Source organism: Mesoplodon mirus (assembly GCF_964341445.2).
Source record: "Mesoplodon mirus genome assembly, chromosome: 12".
NCBI lineage: Eukaryota > Metazoa > Chordata > Mammalia > Artiodactyla > Ziphiidae > Mesoplodon > Mesoplodon mirus.
The window spans coordinates 76,301,268-76,317,378 of record NC_138988.1 but is presented as its reverse complement, the minus strand read 5'-3'; the positions used below and the strand labels follow the sequence as shown (position 1 = coordinate 76,317,378).

Here is a 16,111-nt window from a genome sequence, read left to right as displayed (position 1 = left end):
CAAGTTTTGCTCTGTAAACTTCTGTTTGAATCCTCTCTAATGAGATTTCTATACTAACTGTGTAATAAAGCACACACACAGAAGAAAGAAACATTCTTGCTCAGCCCACCTCGTCTTTTTAAATAAACTTTTTATTTTGGAATTATTTTAGATTTACCCCAAAAGTTGCAAAATAGCACAGAATGTTCCCTCACGCCTCTCACCCAGTGTCGGTTTCCCCTCATGTTATCATCTTACATTTCCATGGCATAATTGTCAAAACTGAGAAATATTGGTACATCACTATTAACCAAATTCCAGACTTCACTTGGATTTCACCAGATATTTTACGAAAGTCCTCCTTCTGTTCCAGGAGCCCATCCAAGACACCACAATGCATTTAGTCATCCTGTCTCCTTAGACTCATCTGGGCTGCGCCGGTTGCTCTATCTTTTGTGTGTGTTTCATGACCTTCACACTTTTGAAGAGCACTGGCCAAGCATTTTGTAGAACGCCCCCCAATTTAGGTTTGTCTGTTGTTTTCTCATGGCTAGACTGGGGCTATGGGTTTGGGAGAAAACCACAGAGGTGAGGTGGCCTCCTCGTCCCATTATGCTGGGGCCACATGCTGCCACCACGACTGTCACCCGTGAGGTGGACTTTGACTTCACCTTGACCACCGTAGTGTCTGCCAGGTTCCTCCACCATAAAGTTGCCCCCTCCCCCTTCCCACACTCTACTCTCTGGAATCAAGTCACTGTGCAGTCTACACTCCAGGAGGGGACAGCTTAAGCTGAGGAGGGAGTGTCTAGGTTTTATTTGGAGTTCTTCTGTAGGAAGATTTGTCTCTCCTCCCCCATTTATTTACTCACTCAGTCATTTATTTATACAAGTATGGACTCATGGATATTTATTTTAGACTTGGGTTTATAATCCAATACAGTGATATTTATTTTGTTGTTCAAATACCCACTTCATTTTCATCAGTGGAGAAGCCCTGAATTGGGTTAGGGGTTGGGGTGGGGGGCAGCTGATTTGTAGATCAGGGTCTCCAACAGGGAGATGGATCACGAGTTACAGACACAGAGAGGGGTCTTTGGTTTGGGATGGACTCCGTGAAGGCCACAGCCAGTGGGGAAGCAGAAAGAGCCAGGTCCATGGAGCGTGTGACAAAGCTGCTGCCAGTGCGGCTGGGGGATGGGGGAGCTTCAAGGGTGAGCCGTGTAGACAAGGGGACCTAAATGTGCCATTTCAAGGCATGTCCCATCTGTAAAATCCTGGGGAAGCCAAGGCCATGGTGAGGTTGAGAAAGAGATGCTGTGGAAACCGAGGACTTTCGCAAGGATCAAAGAACAAAGTCTGTCAGAGCTGCAGGCTCTGTGTTCTGTGGGGGAAGGGAACGCAGGCCTGCTGGAATCCCCAGGGTGGGAGTGGGGAACACAATGTGGTGTGACAAACGGAATCACGGGCTCTGACGTTCAAGGGCATGTATCAGCCTTGCTGCCATTAGTCAAGCTTGAACAGGGAGCCCCACTGGACCCAACAGTCTTGACTCCAAGGTTGAGTCTTATCTCCTGCCCCATCAAGAGTCCACAGAGATGTGGGAGGCCCTCTTTCCTCCCCCTGCGGCTTCCCAGTGCCTGGACCTTTTGCTCCCTCCCCCAGAGTCCCGCCTCTCCCTTCTCCTGGCCTCCCATATGAGCTCTCAGGCCCTCTCTGGTCATTCTGGCCCCACTGGTCTGAGAGCACGGCAAAGGAGGGGAGAGGACGGAGAAGGACTCGGATCCTGCGAGCTGACCTCTTGCCAGAGCTCGGCCTTCCAGAGCCAAGCTGGCCCCTGGGGCTCCTCCCTGCCTAGAGTTCCCTCTCCCAGGACTCTCTCCCCCACCAACTCCTCCATGCATTTCTCCAGGAGGGAGAGAGGACCACCCGTCCTCTCTCAAATTCTTGTCAGACATCCTATGGGAAGAGTAAGAGACTCCATTGTTTTCACAGAGGAAGAGACAGAAAGGGCAGCTCTACAGCATCTTCTTGGCTGGTTGGCCTGTGCCTAGAGGGGGCCCACCTGCAGGGTCAAAGGAAGCAATGACTGTAAAATAATCACCATTCTTAACTGGAGCCATCACACTATCCTTTGGTGGTAGGGGAAGAAGTCGTGGGGTTTTAACATTTATCAGAAGGAGAAATGGGTCACAGATCAAGTGTGGAAGCTCAGGCCTAGTCCCAACCCCGGGTTTGGGCACGTGAGTGGACAGGCCTGGGATGGAGGGAGTCTTGAGGGATCCCCTTGAGGGCCCTTTGCAGCTGACTGGAAGCCGTGGGCTTCTTCAAGACTTCGTCCCATGGGGTCTGTCTGGTCAAGGCAAATATAAGTCACACTGGAAGGAGAGGTGAGTCAAAGAGGATGGCTTCCAGGAGAGGGGAGAGCAGACTGACCACAGACAGGCCCCCCAGGCAGCTTTCGACTCCCACACATCATGGGAGAGCCTTCCTGGAAGCCAGAATCCTCTGGCCAGGAAATGGTTTTTTTCAATACCAAAGTGAACCATATGTAGGTCCTGGGACCATCGAAGAGGAAGAGGAGGAGGGATGAGAAAGCCCTCGAAGAGGTTGGGATGCAATTGCGCTGTCCACAGATGGGCTCCCAGAAACCACCAAGGAGGTGCCATGGAAACGGGAGGATGCCCCCGAGTGCAGGAGGGGGCTTAGCGTGGCTCAGCCAGGCGTGGCCACCTCTCCTGACCACTGCCCTCCAGGAAGGAACCCAGCCTGGCCGCCCCCAGCTGGAGGGGCTCCCACTGCCCAGCAGCCTTATTTCTAGAAGGAGCAGGTTTCTGTGAAAGTGGAGAGGCTGCCGGCCATCCTCTCTGGCAGGAGCACAGGAAACACACGTGGCTGATTCTGTTTCCAACAGGAGGTGGTAACGGGGCTGCACATGACATGGGAGACACAGTCCCTGCCCTCAAGGAACTGACCGTCTTCTTTTTTTTTTTTTTGCGGTACGCGGGCCTCACACTGCTGTGGCCTCTCCCGTTGCAGAGCGCAGGCTCAGCGGCCACAGCTCACGGGCTCATCCGCTCCGTGGCATGTGGGATCTTCCCGGACCCGGGCACGAACCCATGTCCCCTGCATCAGCAGGCGGACTCTCAACCACTGCACCACCAATGAAGCCCCTGACCATCTTCTTGAAGAGACAAGTCTGGTCTGGGAAATAGCACAGCCTGGGGGTCCAAATGTGAACTGGAGCCTCAGTGAGGCCCTGGGGGTTAGCACCTGCATAGATGGTGTCATGATTATCTTCCTCATGTTACAGATTAAGAAACAGCCCAAGAGCAATGCACATTACATGTCAAGAGAATCAACTGAGGGTCTTGGAGGTGGGCGGGACATGAGGGATGGAAAGAGGACAAAGACAACCCCATGAATAACTTTCTAGATGGACTGCAGAAGGCCAGCTTGCCATGGACACAAATCTGGTTGTGATGTCACAGATTCCTTCTGCAAAGCAAGCAGTTATCGCCCCCTTGGTAACACGCCCTGATAGTCCCTTCAGCCTGAGGGCAGGTGTCCTGGCTTTCCCGCTCACCTCTGCTTTTCAGGCCATCATTGCCCTAGGACACCTGCAGTCAGTGTCTGGGTGGGAGACTTGATTACCCAGGAAGCCTACAGTCTCACTGTCACCATTTCTCCGGAAAGTGCCCTGAGGCTGGATCTGTCATGGAGCCCGTAGCTTCAGCCCCAGGCCCACGTCGCCTTCCTTCTCTCCTGTCCCAGGGAGTAGAAACAGACCCTCTTCAGGACCTGCAGCTCCTGCCCAGCTTCTCATCCAACCTCTCCTGACACGAGGAAGCCTGGTTTGGAAGACCCTAGGTGACTCCCACTGGCCCCAGACTCAGTCCAGGGAGGAGAGTGACCTTCAGGGTTCCTCCAGTGTCTCTGAAACAGGAACGTGCTGGAAACCCCGGAGGCCCCAGGAGCAGCAGGGTTGGGCAGAAATGTCTCCACAAATACTTCCCAGGGGCTTTGATCTGACGTTGCTACACCAACCTTGGAAGCCCTGGGACAATCCGTAACAGAGATTCAGGGAAACCATGTCCCATGTTTCTGCGCAACTCCATCTTTTTCTCTTTCATGGTTAATTTTTTGACTCTGGCCCTGGTGGAATTTTGGGTAGAATTCTCCAGCAATAGTAACCACATCATTGATGATGGCTACTGCACTAAACACTGGCCCGTATGAACCAACTCCTGGGCTAAGTGATTTATAGGTATTATTTCTCGTCTCTTTTTTTTTTTTTTTTTTTGGCCCCTCCACGCAGCATGCGGAACCTTAGTTCCCTGACTGGGGATCGAATCCATGTCCCCTGCAGTGGAAGCGTGGAGTCTTAACCACTGGATCAGCAGGGAAGTCCCTACAGGTATTATTTCTAATCCTTATAAGAAAAATGCAAAATAGGTGATAGTTCCATTTTACAGATGTGGAAACTGAGGCCAAGAAAAGCTAAGTAACTTGCTCAAGCTCACATCGGTGGCTGAGCAGGGACGGAACGTAAGTCTATATGACACAGAATTCTTATTTTTTTCACTAGATCATTCTGCCAATCTCGACCATATCCTATGGTACAGATATTCCAACTCAGGACCTCCCAATCTTTTTCACGTGATGGCACACACATGAAGCACAACATTTGTATGGCACAGGGCAGCAAACAGGTGAGGCTGTTTGTTGAGGCGATGACACACTTGGGGGCTCTGGCGGTCCCACACCTGGCTCTGCAGTGAGGATGAGTGGACAAGGAACTTGCACTCTGTGACCCATTCCCAGGACCTCTTCTTGGAAATTCTGTCCTAAATTATTGATTCAAGCAGTAGTTTCCGACTTTGGCTAGTCACTAGAATCACCTGGGGAGCTTTAAAAATTGCCTAAGCCTGGGCCACGCATACTCTCTGGAAGTGGGGCCTGGTTTAGGTATTTTTGAGAAGGCGTTGGCTCTGTGCTGTTCTTGCTGATGACTCAGCCACACTCCCCCACCCACCCCCTACCCTTGTCCAGTCTCATGTTCCAACTCCTTTCAGGTACACATGCACATACACTGCGTGCCCTACAAGAGCAAAGACCATGTCTGTTTTGTTCACCACTGGGCCCCATGACTAACATAGTGTCTGGCATGTAGTAGGTGCACAGTGGATTCTTTTTTAATGAATAAATGTTGAAGATCTTGGAGAGATTTCAGGCAGGCATCTTCCATGTTTCTAATTGAATGGCAACTTTTTACATAACCCAGTAGTTCATGTCACATAGAGGGCTAAGATTCGTTCAGTTAACTTTTCTTTCTCCACATTTAGAATTTGAAACATCGGTTTGTACTTTAACACAGATGTCTACATACTGGTCACAATTCTCATCATGTGTGTATATAAATATACTACCCACATTGATTGATTTGCAGATATTGAACCATCCTTGCATCCCTGGGATAAATTCCACTTGATCATGTTGTATCATCCTTTTAATGTACTGTTGGATTCAGTTTGCTAGTATTTTGTTGAGAGATTTTGCATCTATGTTCATCAGTGATATTGGCCTGTAATTTTTGTGCGTGTGATATCTCTGTCTGGTTTTGGTATCAGGGTGATGTTGGCCTCATAGAATGAGTTTGGAAGTGTTCCTTCCTCTGCAATATTTTGGAATAATTTCAGAAGGATAAGTGTTAACTCTTCTTTCAATGTTTGGTGACAAGAATGTATTGTACAACATGGGAAATATAGCTGTTATTTTGTAATAACTTCAAATGGAGTGTAACCTTTAAAAATTATGCTAAAAATTTCAAAATAAAAAGTAAAAATAAATAAATATACTACCCAGACCAAGTGTTTTTATTCAGTTAAGAAAAATGAGCTATTTTTCTCCCCTGGCTCATGAGAAAGTATTTTGTTGACATTCAAATAAAGTAGAAGGAGTGACGTTTGCCCAGTGATAGTCATAATGTTCACTTAGGAGGAGAGAAAACAGGGAGGAACCAAAGTAATGGGGGGAATGTAAAATATGGCACATGAGGAAAAAGGGAGAGCAGGAAGCTTACCATCCTATGTAAATGGGTCAGCTCTGGGTCTTGGACAGACTGGAAAGTGAAAACAAAAAACAAAAAAACCCAGGCTCAGATGGTCTCCCAACTGGAACCATCCATCACCCACTGATTAAGAGTCAGCTGTCGGGCTTCCCTGGTGGCGCAGTGGTTGAGAGTCTGCCTGCCAATGCAGGGGACACGGGTTCGTGCCCCGGTCCGGGAAAATCCCACATGCCACGGAGTGGCTTGGCCCGTGAGCCATGGCCGCTGAGCCTGCGCGTCCGGAGCCTATGCTCCGCAATGGGCGAGGCCACAGCGGTGAGAGGCCCACGTACTGCCAAAAAAAAAAAAAGAGTTAGCTGTCTCCAATGCCAAATGACTAACTTGGTTAAATCCAGTTGAAGCTCTGAGGAAGAAGAAACCCTATAGGATGAAGAGGTTGTGGAATGCTTCCTAGAAAAGGTAGGATTTAAACTGAGACCTCTGCTTCTAGCAATAAGGTAGACCAGGTGTCCAGGCTAGACTTCCTACTCAAAATACTAAAGATGCAGGGGAAAATATTGTGGGGTTTTACCTATTTTCAAAAGCCTCCATGAGTTAGCAAGAAAGTATGGAATACTCTGGCTAAAAAAATAAGTAAATAAATGAAGGCAGAACTCAGAAGTTGAGAAGGGGACTGAAGCCGGCATCTGCCTTGAAGGAATTTTCTGGATCTACTGAACTTGAAAATTGATGTTTGGAGCCTTATGAGGTTTGGTGGACAGGAGATCAAACCCAGGTCTGCCCAAGGTAGATGGTCTAATAGAAGATGTCCCATAGAATTAGAACTTCCAAGGGCTATATATTTAGTGTAAGAAAGGACTGGAAATAAACCCAACATCCTTCCCAGATTTGGGGAGCAGGTAATACCTGCAAGGAAAATTGCTTATCTTGAATCGTGGCACTGGAGCAAAGGGGGAAATATCTGTCCTGAGAACTAAAAGCCAGAAATCTTGTGTATTTGTAGTCTAAATTCACTAAACATGGGTCATCTGAAAAAACAAACAAACAAACAAACAAAACAACAGCAACAACAACCAAAAAAAAAAACCAGGCAGAATGTTTAAAGTGATCCCAGACTAGGCAACTAAGGAAAAAGCAAACAGAAATCTTATTTGAAGGTGTTCATCTTTTCCCTAGGTCTCCAAGAATTCCCAGCAATTTCTAAGGAAGATGAGAAGCTTGCAGCTAAAAATCACTACAAATATAAGGAAACAAGGCACCAAGATCAAGAGCCAGCAGAAATGACAGCAGAATAAGCCTGCAAAGACTTCTGGTTTGGGAATTATCAAGTGGAATATAACTTATTTTCAATAAATGGCAGAGAATCTTTTAAATATGAGTGAAGGGTCCTCAGATTTATAAATGAATAAAAAAGAACTTCTGTAAAATAAAAGTCTGGAAATAAAATGAAATAGAAATTAAAAACTCAATGGAGACAATTAAACAGCAAACCAGCACACAAAGAGAGACTTTGTGACCTGGAAGATAGTACTGGAGAAATTATACAGAAGACAGCCATATGCGATAAAGAGGTGGAAAATGTAAAAGAAATTAAAGGCCACAGAAGACAGAGTGAAAAGGTCCAAGATATGTCTAATCAGAGTTTCAAAAGTTAAGGAAGAAATAGGACAGAGGCATAATAGCTGAGATTGTCCCAGAACTTAGGACTGACCCCAAGCCGCGGATTCAGGATTTGAGCTGAGCTGCAAAGATAGAAAGGGTGGAACTTGGATGCTTGGAGATGAAGCATGTGAAAAGCAGCAGGACCTCAGAGTGTGCTGATGGGGCCAACACCCTGAGCACTAGCCTCCTGGGACCGACAGAAGTTTCAGAGCCTTGGCGCGGCGTTGAAGCATGGAACCTCACCATTCCTCCCACTGGAGAATCAATGGGAAACATGCCCTGCTCCCAGATGACATAGCAAAAACAGCAGGGGTAGTTCTGTTTTGTCCTTGGGGGTCAATATCCTTCTGAGAAAGGGAGAGAAGAATCCTGATCCATCGTATGGATTGGGGAACTGAAGCACAGAAAACAGAGATTCTGAAAACAGAGTTCTAAAAAAGTTAAGTGGCAACCCCGGGATCAGAGCTCTTTCTGTTCATCCCTGGGGCAGGCACCTCTGGGTAACTCTCTCAGACACTCTGATTCACTATGTGTTTGGTGGATCAGCTGCAGAGTTGGATGGAGCCACTGGCATCCTTTTCAGCCCTGATGAGACTTTCAAAAGTAAAAGTAAAGCAAAAAGCACTCCAGGACCCAGGTCTGGATGCCTTCCCTACAGACTAAGTCCTAATTACCCATGACTGCCTACACCTGATGACTTGGACCCGGCCGATTTTGATGCAGTGTTGACATCTATGTGAGTGACGTGCACATGAGTACATCTGGACCTAACAGCTGTCACTGGGATCTGAAAACGGGTCTGACACATATGGTTCTACATGCAACGTGGTGGAACAGCAGACAGAAACTCAGCAGTGCCGAATCGCATCGGTGTATCTGGTTCCTCCTCTACCTCTAACATAACTTTCTCCTTGGTCATTCCAAGATGATTTTATTTGTTTGTGTTGCTAGTGGTTATGTTCTCCAGTTCATCTGAACTCGAATTCCAAGCCTATGACTGTCACAAGTTACTTAACATCTTTAAGCCTCAGTTTTCTCACCTGTACGATGGGCTCTGTACTGTGTCTTGGAACTAAGCAAGACTACATACATTTTGGTACATTTATCAATAAATAATATCAGGCTTATTTCCCATATTATGATTGAGTTAAACAGCTAAAAGATTCAATTCGCCTGTAATTAGACATGGTTAATTTGGGGTTAAAGTTTAGAAGGAAGACTTAGAAAATTGTCGTTGAATTTCAAAATGAAGTAGCAAGAATGTCAAAAGAAAGAATAAAAATGCCTAAGGGGGAAAATTAAGTGAGTTAGAGTTTCACTTTCTTCAGGTTCATATTTGACAGTGATTCTTAGCTGGGACAGCCTAACCTTTTTCTGGATCTCAAAGACATTCTTCCTGTTTTGCCACATTCTGCATTTTCTTACTTCACCATGCTAAATTTGGCTCAGAGATTGAGAGTAGGGCTGTGGGACCCTGGCACAAAGAGGTAATGTTTGTATGTGTACATATTAGAGAATCAACAGTGTGGTCAGACAGATGGCTGTACCTGGAGCATGTCTGAGTCTAAGGGATGGGACAGACCCCAGTGCCACAGGCATAATTGCTGACAATTCAAAAAGTGTGTCAGAGACCAAATAATGTTGGGAAATTCCAGTCTACGCGTTTGAAGAGCAGGCACAGTGGGTGGTCCTAAGGGATCCAGCAAGCACATGACAGTAGGAAAAGAAGGAAAGGAAAATTAGATTCAATCAAAGGGAAAAAAAAATTCCAAATGGTAAGTTCGTTCTATTTGGCTATGGTATAACCCCTCCAGGGAACATGGTGGAACTTGAGTCATTGAAACCTTGGCTGGGAATAGTCATGGAGGATGTACAATAGACAAAGCTGGAGTTTGGATTAGTCTGGTGGTGAGAGCAAGAGACCCAATAGGTGATTTGCATCCGCATTGCTCTGATTCAGCAGACATGCCCCCTGCCGACAGAGTCTGCTGAGAGGCTGAGCTGGGCCAGGAGGATGCACTGAGCCTGGACGCGTGTGAATGGCTGTGTGTGTAAAGGGAAGTGTTTTCCAAGTCATCATTGCCTCGTTTCCTCAGGCTGACTAGGATGTTTGGATAGTTAGCATGTTCCCTCTCATAATAAATTTCACATTTCTTGCAGAGAGTTTGTTTCACAGAAAAAAAAAATAGAAGCAGGGGAAGGATATTCCATCTGAGTTTGCAGGAAATAATCTTTTTAATTAGAAAGCTGCCATACATTTCGGATTTTTCAATAGTGCTTAAGTTCACTGCCGTCATGTGTATGTGTGTTTTTTAGAAAAGCACACTACGTATTAACTATTTTTTTTTCCTAGAAAGTACTGGTGGAGGTGTGATTTCTCTGAGATTAGACCATTTTGGGTGATCCATGTGATCAATACAGAATAGCATGTTCTGTGGAGTTGGGTTCATAAAGTTATTTGAAGCCAGGAACCATCACTGTAAATATGGTATAAACCAAGATGTTACGTCCAATATCATCCATACCTAGCACCAAGCTGAGTCAACAGACAGTGGTCAATAATTACATGTTGATTGATTGATTGATTTGGTAAGTTGCCCAAAGTAATATTTCCTCCAGGGTCTCTGTAGCAAGCAAATCAATGATAACTAGCTTTTTCAAAACCAGTTTGCTTTTCATTTCAGAAATACACGGGAATCCAAATGGGGGGTGGGATCTAGAGTTTACATTGAGACCTGGATTTGAATGCCAGCCTTTTCATGATTCATCAGAGGACTTAAGCAATAGCCCACCAGCCCACCCTGCCTTGGTTTCTGAATCTATGAGATCAGGGAGCTAGTTCCGGTACTTTCTGCTGTTCCCCTAACCTTGCGACACTTTGCCCTGCCTGGCAACAGCCAGAGCCACACTGCCCGGTTGTTATCCAGTCTGCAGCTGCCCAGTAGTCAGCGATGGGCACCACAGCTGCTATTGAGGAAAGACACAATGAGAATATTCTCATAAAGTAGTAGACGGTTTACCCTGGGGGTTGCCAACACAGCAAAGCAAAGAGAAATCAACAATTTAAAAAAAAAAAAAAAGAATAAGGACCCCCCGGGTTCTGGCTCTAATTCTGTTTTTGACCTGACTTGCTATCCGATCTTAAACAAGCCATTCAGTGTGGGTCTAGACCAAGTGGCACACAAATATAAAGGAGCATGATGACAATTATTACTAGCAGTGATTCATTAAGGGTATGTTTGTCTGCTGTTTTGTTTGTTTGTTTAAGCAGCTTAAAAATGAGGTAACGCCCTAAAGAAAATCCAGATCAGACCCCCTTATCTGGCTCTCTCTCAGTACTTTAATGTTGGTTGTTAAAAAGACAACGAGCCAGTGGTTGTCCTGTTCCTATCCAGGTCCCGCTCACTGACCCATTAGTCATGTAACTAGGGGAAATCACTTCACTTTCTGGAACTTGGAGTCTGCGGTGGTTCTAAAACATGTCCTCAAATTCTTTACTCCCTTCCCGTAAAGATATGATGCCTCACTCACCTCCGTTTGAATACAGCCAGCTCCATAACTCACTTCTAACTCACTAAAGTACAAAGTGCGGTGGAGGTGACGTTACGTGACTCTAAGGCTAGGACTGGCACGCTGTCGCAGAACACACACCTTTGGACCCCTGAGCTGCCCTAGAGCCACCTTGCTGGAAAAACTGCAAAGAGACAGAGATAAAGAGAGATGCCTGTGCCCCCAGCCATTCCAGTTTCCCAGTTGAGAACCAGGCATATTCATAAAGGAGGTTTCAAGATGATCCCAGCATCCTGTGACTGCCCCCAAATTCCTGACCCACAGAAACTGTGAGATAATAAATGCCCAGGGTCGTTTTAAAACACAAGCTTTGGAGAGATGCGTTAGCAGCAATGGGTACCTAATACGGGGACTTTCCATCCTCCCCTTTCCAAGGAACGCCTAAGGACTCAGCATTATTCAGGGGGTGGGTCTCAGGCGGCAATCTCAAATACTTCTTGGGTTTCCATTACAGGAACCCACATCCCATGGTTTTCCTGAAACAGACTTGGGAATCCAAGGAGCTGGAGACTTCTAACTCTGATACTGATCTTGGGCAAATCAGTTCCTTCAGACCTCAGTTTTCCCTGCTGTAAACAGAAGAGCCTTTCTCTTCTCTTTGTACTTCCCAGGAGTATAAATTACACAATCTGGAACTCACAGGTCCATGAAGCATTTTGAACTCCTCTGAAGGTCCTGTTTAAATTCAAGTACTGTCATGACACGTCTTCGCCATAAATTCCCTATGCGGGCTCAGCATCCTTCCAGGAGGCAACAGGAGAAAAGGCCTGGCTCTAGTTCTCCTGCTTCTGTTCTTTCCAGCCCTTGGCAAGTCACTCCACTGGTCACAGCTCTGAGCCCCATCTTGCCTGTAAGATGGGTGGATTGGCCAATATCCTCTCAATCCCTTTCCAGCTATGAGATGCTACAAACGAGACAATTGAAAAGATAGACCCACTGCTTCTAGATGTTTCCAACCAGTAAAGAGGCAGCCCAACTGCTGCAAACACCAGGAAACAATAGGCAATTTAATATGAGATGGGGTGGCATTGAAGACAGGCACATCTGCAGAATCCAAGGCTCCGGACAGGGTCGTAGAAGTTTCTTCAGCTGCTCTTGAAGGATGGTGCTATGGATGGAATGTTTGTGTCCGCCACAAAATTCATAGGTTGAAGCCTATTTCCCAATGTGATGGCATTAGATGGCGGGCCTTTGGCCAGTGATTAGGTTAGAGGGTGGGGACCTCATGAATGGCATTAGTGCCCTTATAAGAAGAGAGATGATACCTCTCTCCACCATGTGAGGATACAAGGAGAAGATGGCCATCTGCAAGCCAGGAAGAGGGCCCTCCCCAACACCAGATCTTCTGGCACCCTGATCTTGGACTTCCCAGCCTCCAGAACTGCGAGAAATAAATGTCTGTTGTTTACACCACCCAGTCTGTGGTATCATGTTATAGCCGCCCCAAATGACTAAGACAGATGGAGTAATAGCCACAATCCTTAGCTGCAAACAACAGAATCCATTCTTGTTCATTTAAGGGAAAAAAGGAGTTTAATCAAGACGATTAGAGAGCTGGCAAAATGTCCAGGAGGGCCTGACTCTGAAGCCATCAGCCATAAAGTACCCAACCACAAAAAGGAGTTTCTTAGAGAAGACCCCACAGCCACTCTGGACCTAGGACCCTCTGCCCTGGAAACCAGGAGCTCAACCCTACACCCTCCAGAATCAAGGGTCTCTGCTGCCCCCTTGTGGTTCCCCTGATGGGGGCACCACCTCAAACCCAATTCTCCTGTGGACGCGTCAGGTACAGTTCAAGGCACAGAGGTCTAGAGATGTTTTCTAGCTTCTCCCTTGGTAACGCAGGATTTGTAATGTGGGAGATACCCCAAATGTAGGGAGGGTGTGCAGAGATGTGCCCCAGGCAACAAGTGCCCGCAAAGATGGGTAGAGTGTGAGTCAGGAGAGGACTGAAGAGAGGGAGCCCTTTTGAGGGAGGGGCCGGGCCAGAAATAATGCGGGCACAGAACGCCTCCCGAGCTGGTGTGGAAAGGCAGGCCGAGTGGCTGAGGGCACAGACGAATGGAGTGGGGCTGACAAGCCACGAGCCCCACATCTCGAGATGCCTGTCGCCTGGCTGTCTGCGCCCCTTCCTCCTGGCTCGCCCCAGTCCCGCGCGGCCGTTTGGAAGCAGCCGTTCTTCCCAGAGCTGGCGTTTGGCAGTTGGCAAGGAGCACCCCACCTTCTCTCAGCAGCCGTCCGTCTTCTTGTCTTCCCCTTTCCATCGGGGTGAATACATTTCTCTTCTGCTGCACATGCCAACATACCTCGAATTTGCTGGCAGCAGGCACTTCTTATGTGTTGGTTTTGGAACCTTTTAGCAGTTTGTCCTATTTCTCTTCCATCTGGGCTAGAAACATGCCAACCAGGATTTCTCTGGATTTTTTTCTTAATCCCAGGCTGCAACCCAAGGGAGTGAGCATCCAGGACCCCCTGGGTCTCAGGGTCCATCACCACCTGGTACCTGCCTCCCCTCCCCAGCTGTCACTGGGCACCATGGCCCTCGGTCCCCCAGGCATAGTCCCAACTTGTGGTGACCTCTCAAACTTAGTGCCTGGAGGCCAGGTTATTACAAAGGGACATTTGAGCTTCCACTGGAAATTGGTAATATATATTCTTGGCAGCAGTAAGGACAGGCTGTGAAAATTCTTTTAGTGTTGGACTTCTTTTAAGGAGTGGAGTTTGGTTTTAGCATACTCCCAGGCAGTGAAATGGGAAAACCAGGCTAAAGATGGAGATGTACGAAGGTGGCAGGTGGAACCCAGAGCCCGGGGTCCGGAGAACATCAGTGCCCGCCACCTGGCAGGGGCTCAATAATCATCTGCCGCTTGGATGACTGGATGAGGTGTAGCAGCAAGCAACACATGGTGACATTTCAGCTTCACTTATTAGACTGACTGAGTCCCATCAGGCCTACCTCCTAACCTTCCAGGTCTGTATCGCCCCTCCCTGCTCCCCTCCTGCAACAGCTGGAATGCCTGACCTCAACCCCTCCCACCAGGCTCCTGACCAACTTTGTCCCAGGTTCCCTGGCCTCCAGACCCCAGCCTCTCCAGTCCACTCTGCAGACCATGGCTACTGTTTATCTTCCTAAAAACAGAACTGCTAAATGTGGGATCCTGGATGGGACCCTGGAACAGAAGAAGAGCATCAGTAGAAAAACTGGGGAAATCTGAACAGAGCCTGAAATGTAGTTAATAGTAATGTATTGATGTGAATCTCCTAGTGTTGACAAATGTATCTAAGACATTAGCAATAGGAGGAACTGGGGAGACGGGTAAACTGAACTCTCTGTACTATCTTTGCAACTTTTCTCTGAATCTAAAATTATTCTTACAACAAAAAATTATACCAAAAAAGCTAATCTGACCATATCACTCTCCTGCTTAAAATTAGGGTGACCAATAAAGCTTATCTACGAAACAGAAACAGACTCACAGACATAGAGAACAGACTTGTGGTTGCCAAGGGGGAGGGGCATGGGGGAGGGATGGACTGGGAGTTCCAATTCTAGAATCCTACTCCATAGAAATACATATGCCTCAAGATGTATGCACAAGGATATTCTGCTATAGTGAAATATTGGAAATAATCTGCATGTCTATCAATAAGGAAATAACTATATAAATTGAGGTAAATTCAGGTGCCGGGCCGGGGGAGGGAGGGGGTGGCAAGGGAGGCTTGGGTGTACGACCCCAAGGGTCCCTTAGCCCTGGGTTCTGGGCCGCGGGGCGGAAGCGATCCGTTGGTGGGGTCGGGGTCTGGGGACGAGGTGGACGCGGGCCTGGCCTTCCCGGCAGTGCACCGACTGCCCCGCGGGCTGAGGCCCCGTGGGGTGGGGGCCCCGTGGGCACCCCGCGCTGGAGCTGGGAGGAGCTGGCCGGTGGTTCCCTCCCGCAGACCCGTCGGCCCCAAGATGTCGTACATACTCCCGCACCTGCACAATGGCTGGCAAGTGGATCAGGCCATCCTCTTGGAAGAAGACCACGTGGTCATCGTTCGGTTTGGACATGACTGGGACCCTACTTGTATGAAGATGGACGAGGTTCTGTACAGCATAGCTGAAAAGAAACGGCAGATAATGGGGGATCTTCCTCATCTTGCTGCGAGCCCTGTTTGGATACCCCAGCTGTTTTAAAAGTTAAAAATTTCGCATTTATCTTGTGGATATTACAGAAGTACCTGACTTCAACAAAATGTATGAGTTATACGATCCGTGCACTGTCATGTTTTTCTTCAGGAACAAGCACATCGTGATCGACCTGGGTACTGGCAACAACAACAAGATCAACTGGGCCATGGAAGACAAGCAGGAGATGATCGACATCATCGAGACGGTGTACGGGGGGTCCCGGAAGGGTCGTGGCCTGGTTGTGTCTCCAAAGGACTACTCCACCAAGTACAGATACTGAGCCCTCGTCCAGTCCTGGTGCACACAGTGCCGTGGAGTCATTCTCACGTGGAAATATTTTCAACTATTTAAAGCCTTTGAGAAAGCGTTTGGGAAAGTACACATAGCTCAAGGAGCTGAAGGGTTTTGCAGTGAGGGTGGCATTACCTCAACTTTCAGTCTGCCTGGTCCTTGTATTTTTGTATCAGCAAATATCTGTAAATATCTAGCTGATATAAATAAAATACATGGTGATGGGAAAAATAAAAATAAATTTAAAAAAATAAATTGAGGTAAATTCATACAATGGAATACTGGGTAGCCATTAAAACAATGAGGTAGATCTCCATGTATTAACAGGAAGAGATCTCCAACATATAATCTACATCAGGGGTCAGTAA

At 47.3% G+C, this 16,111-nt stretch overlaps 1 protein-coding gene across 1 annotated transcript; it reads left to right on the top strand.

Annotated features, from left to right (window-relative positions):
- Nucleotides 1-15,236: 15,236 nt before the first annotated feature.
- LOC309813551 (thioredoxin-like protein 4A) lies at nucleotides 15,237-15,824 on the top strand (the record flags this gene model as incomplete). The annotated part of the gene is given in 3 exon segments (XM_082638537.1): nucleotides 15,237-15,449; nucleotides 15,452-15,470; nucleotides 15,473-15,824. Coding segments are annotated over 3 exon segments (492 nt in total). The 3' UTR covers nucleotides 15,733-15,824.
- Nucleotides 15,825-16,111: the final 287 nt, after the last annotated feature.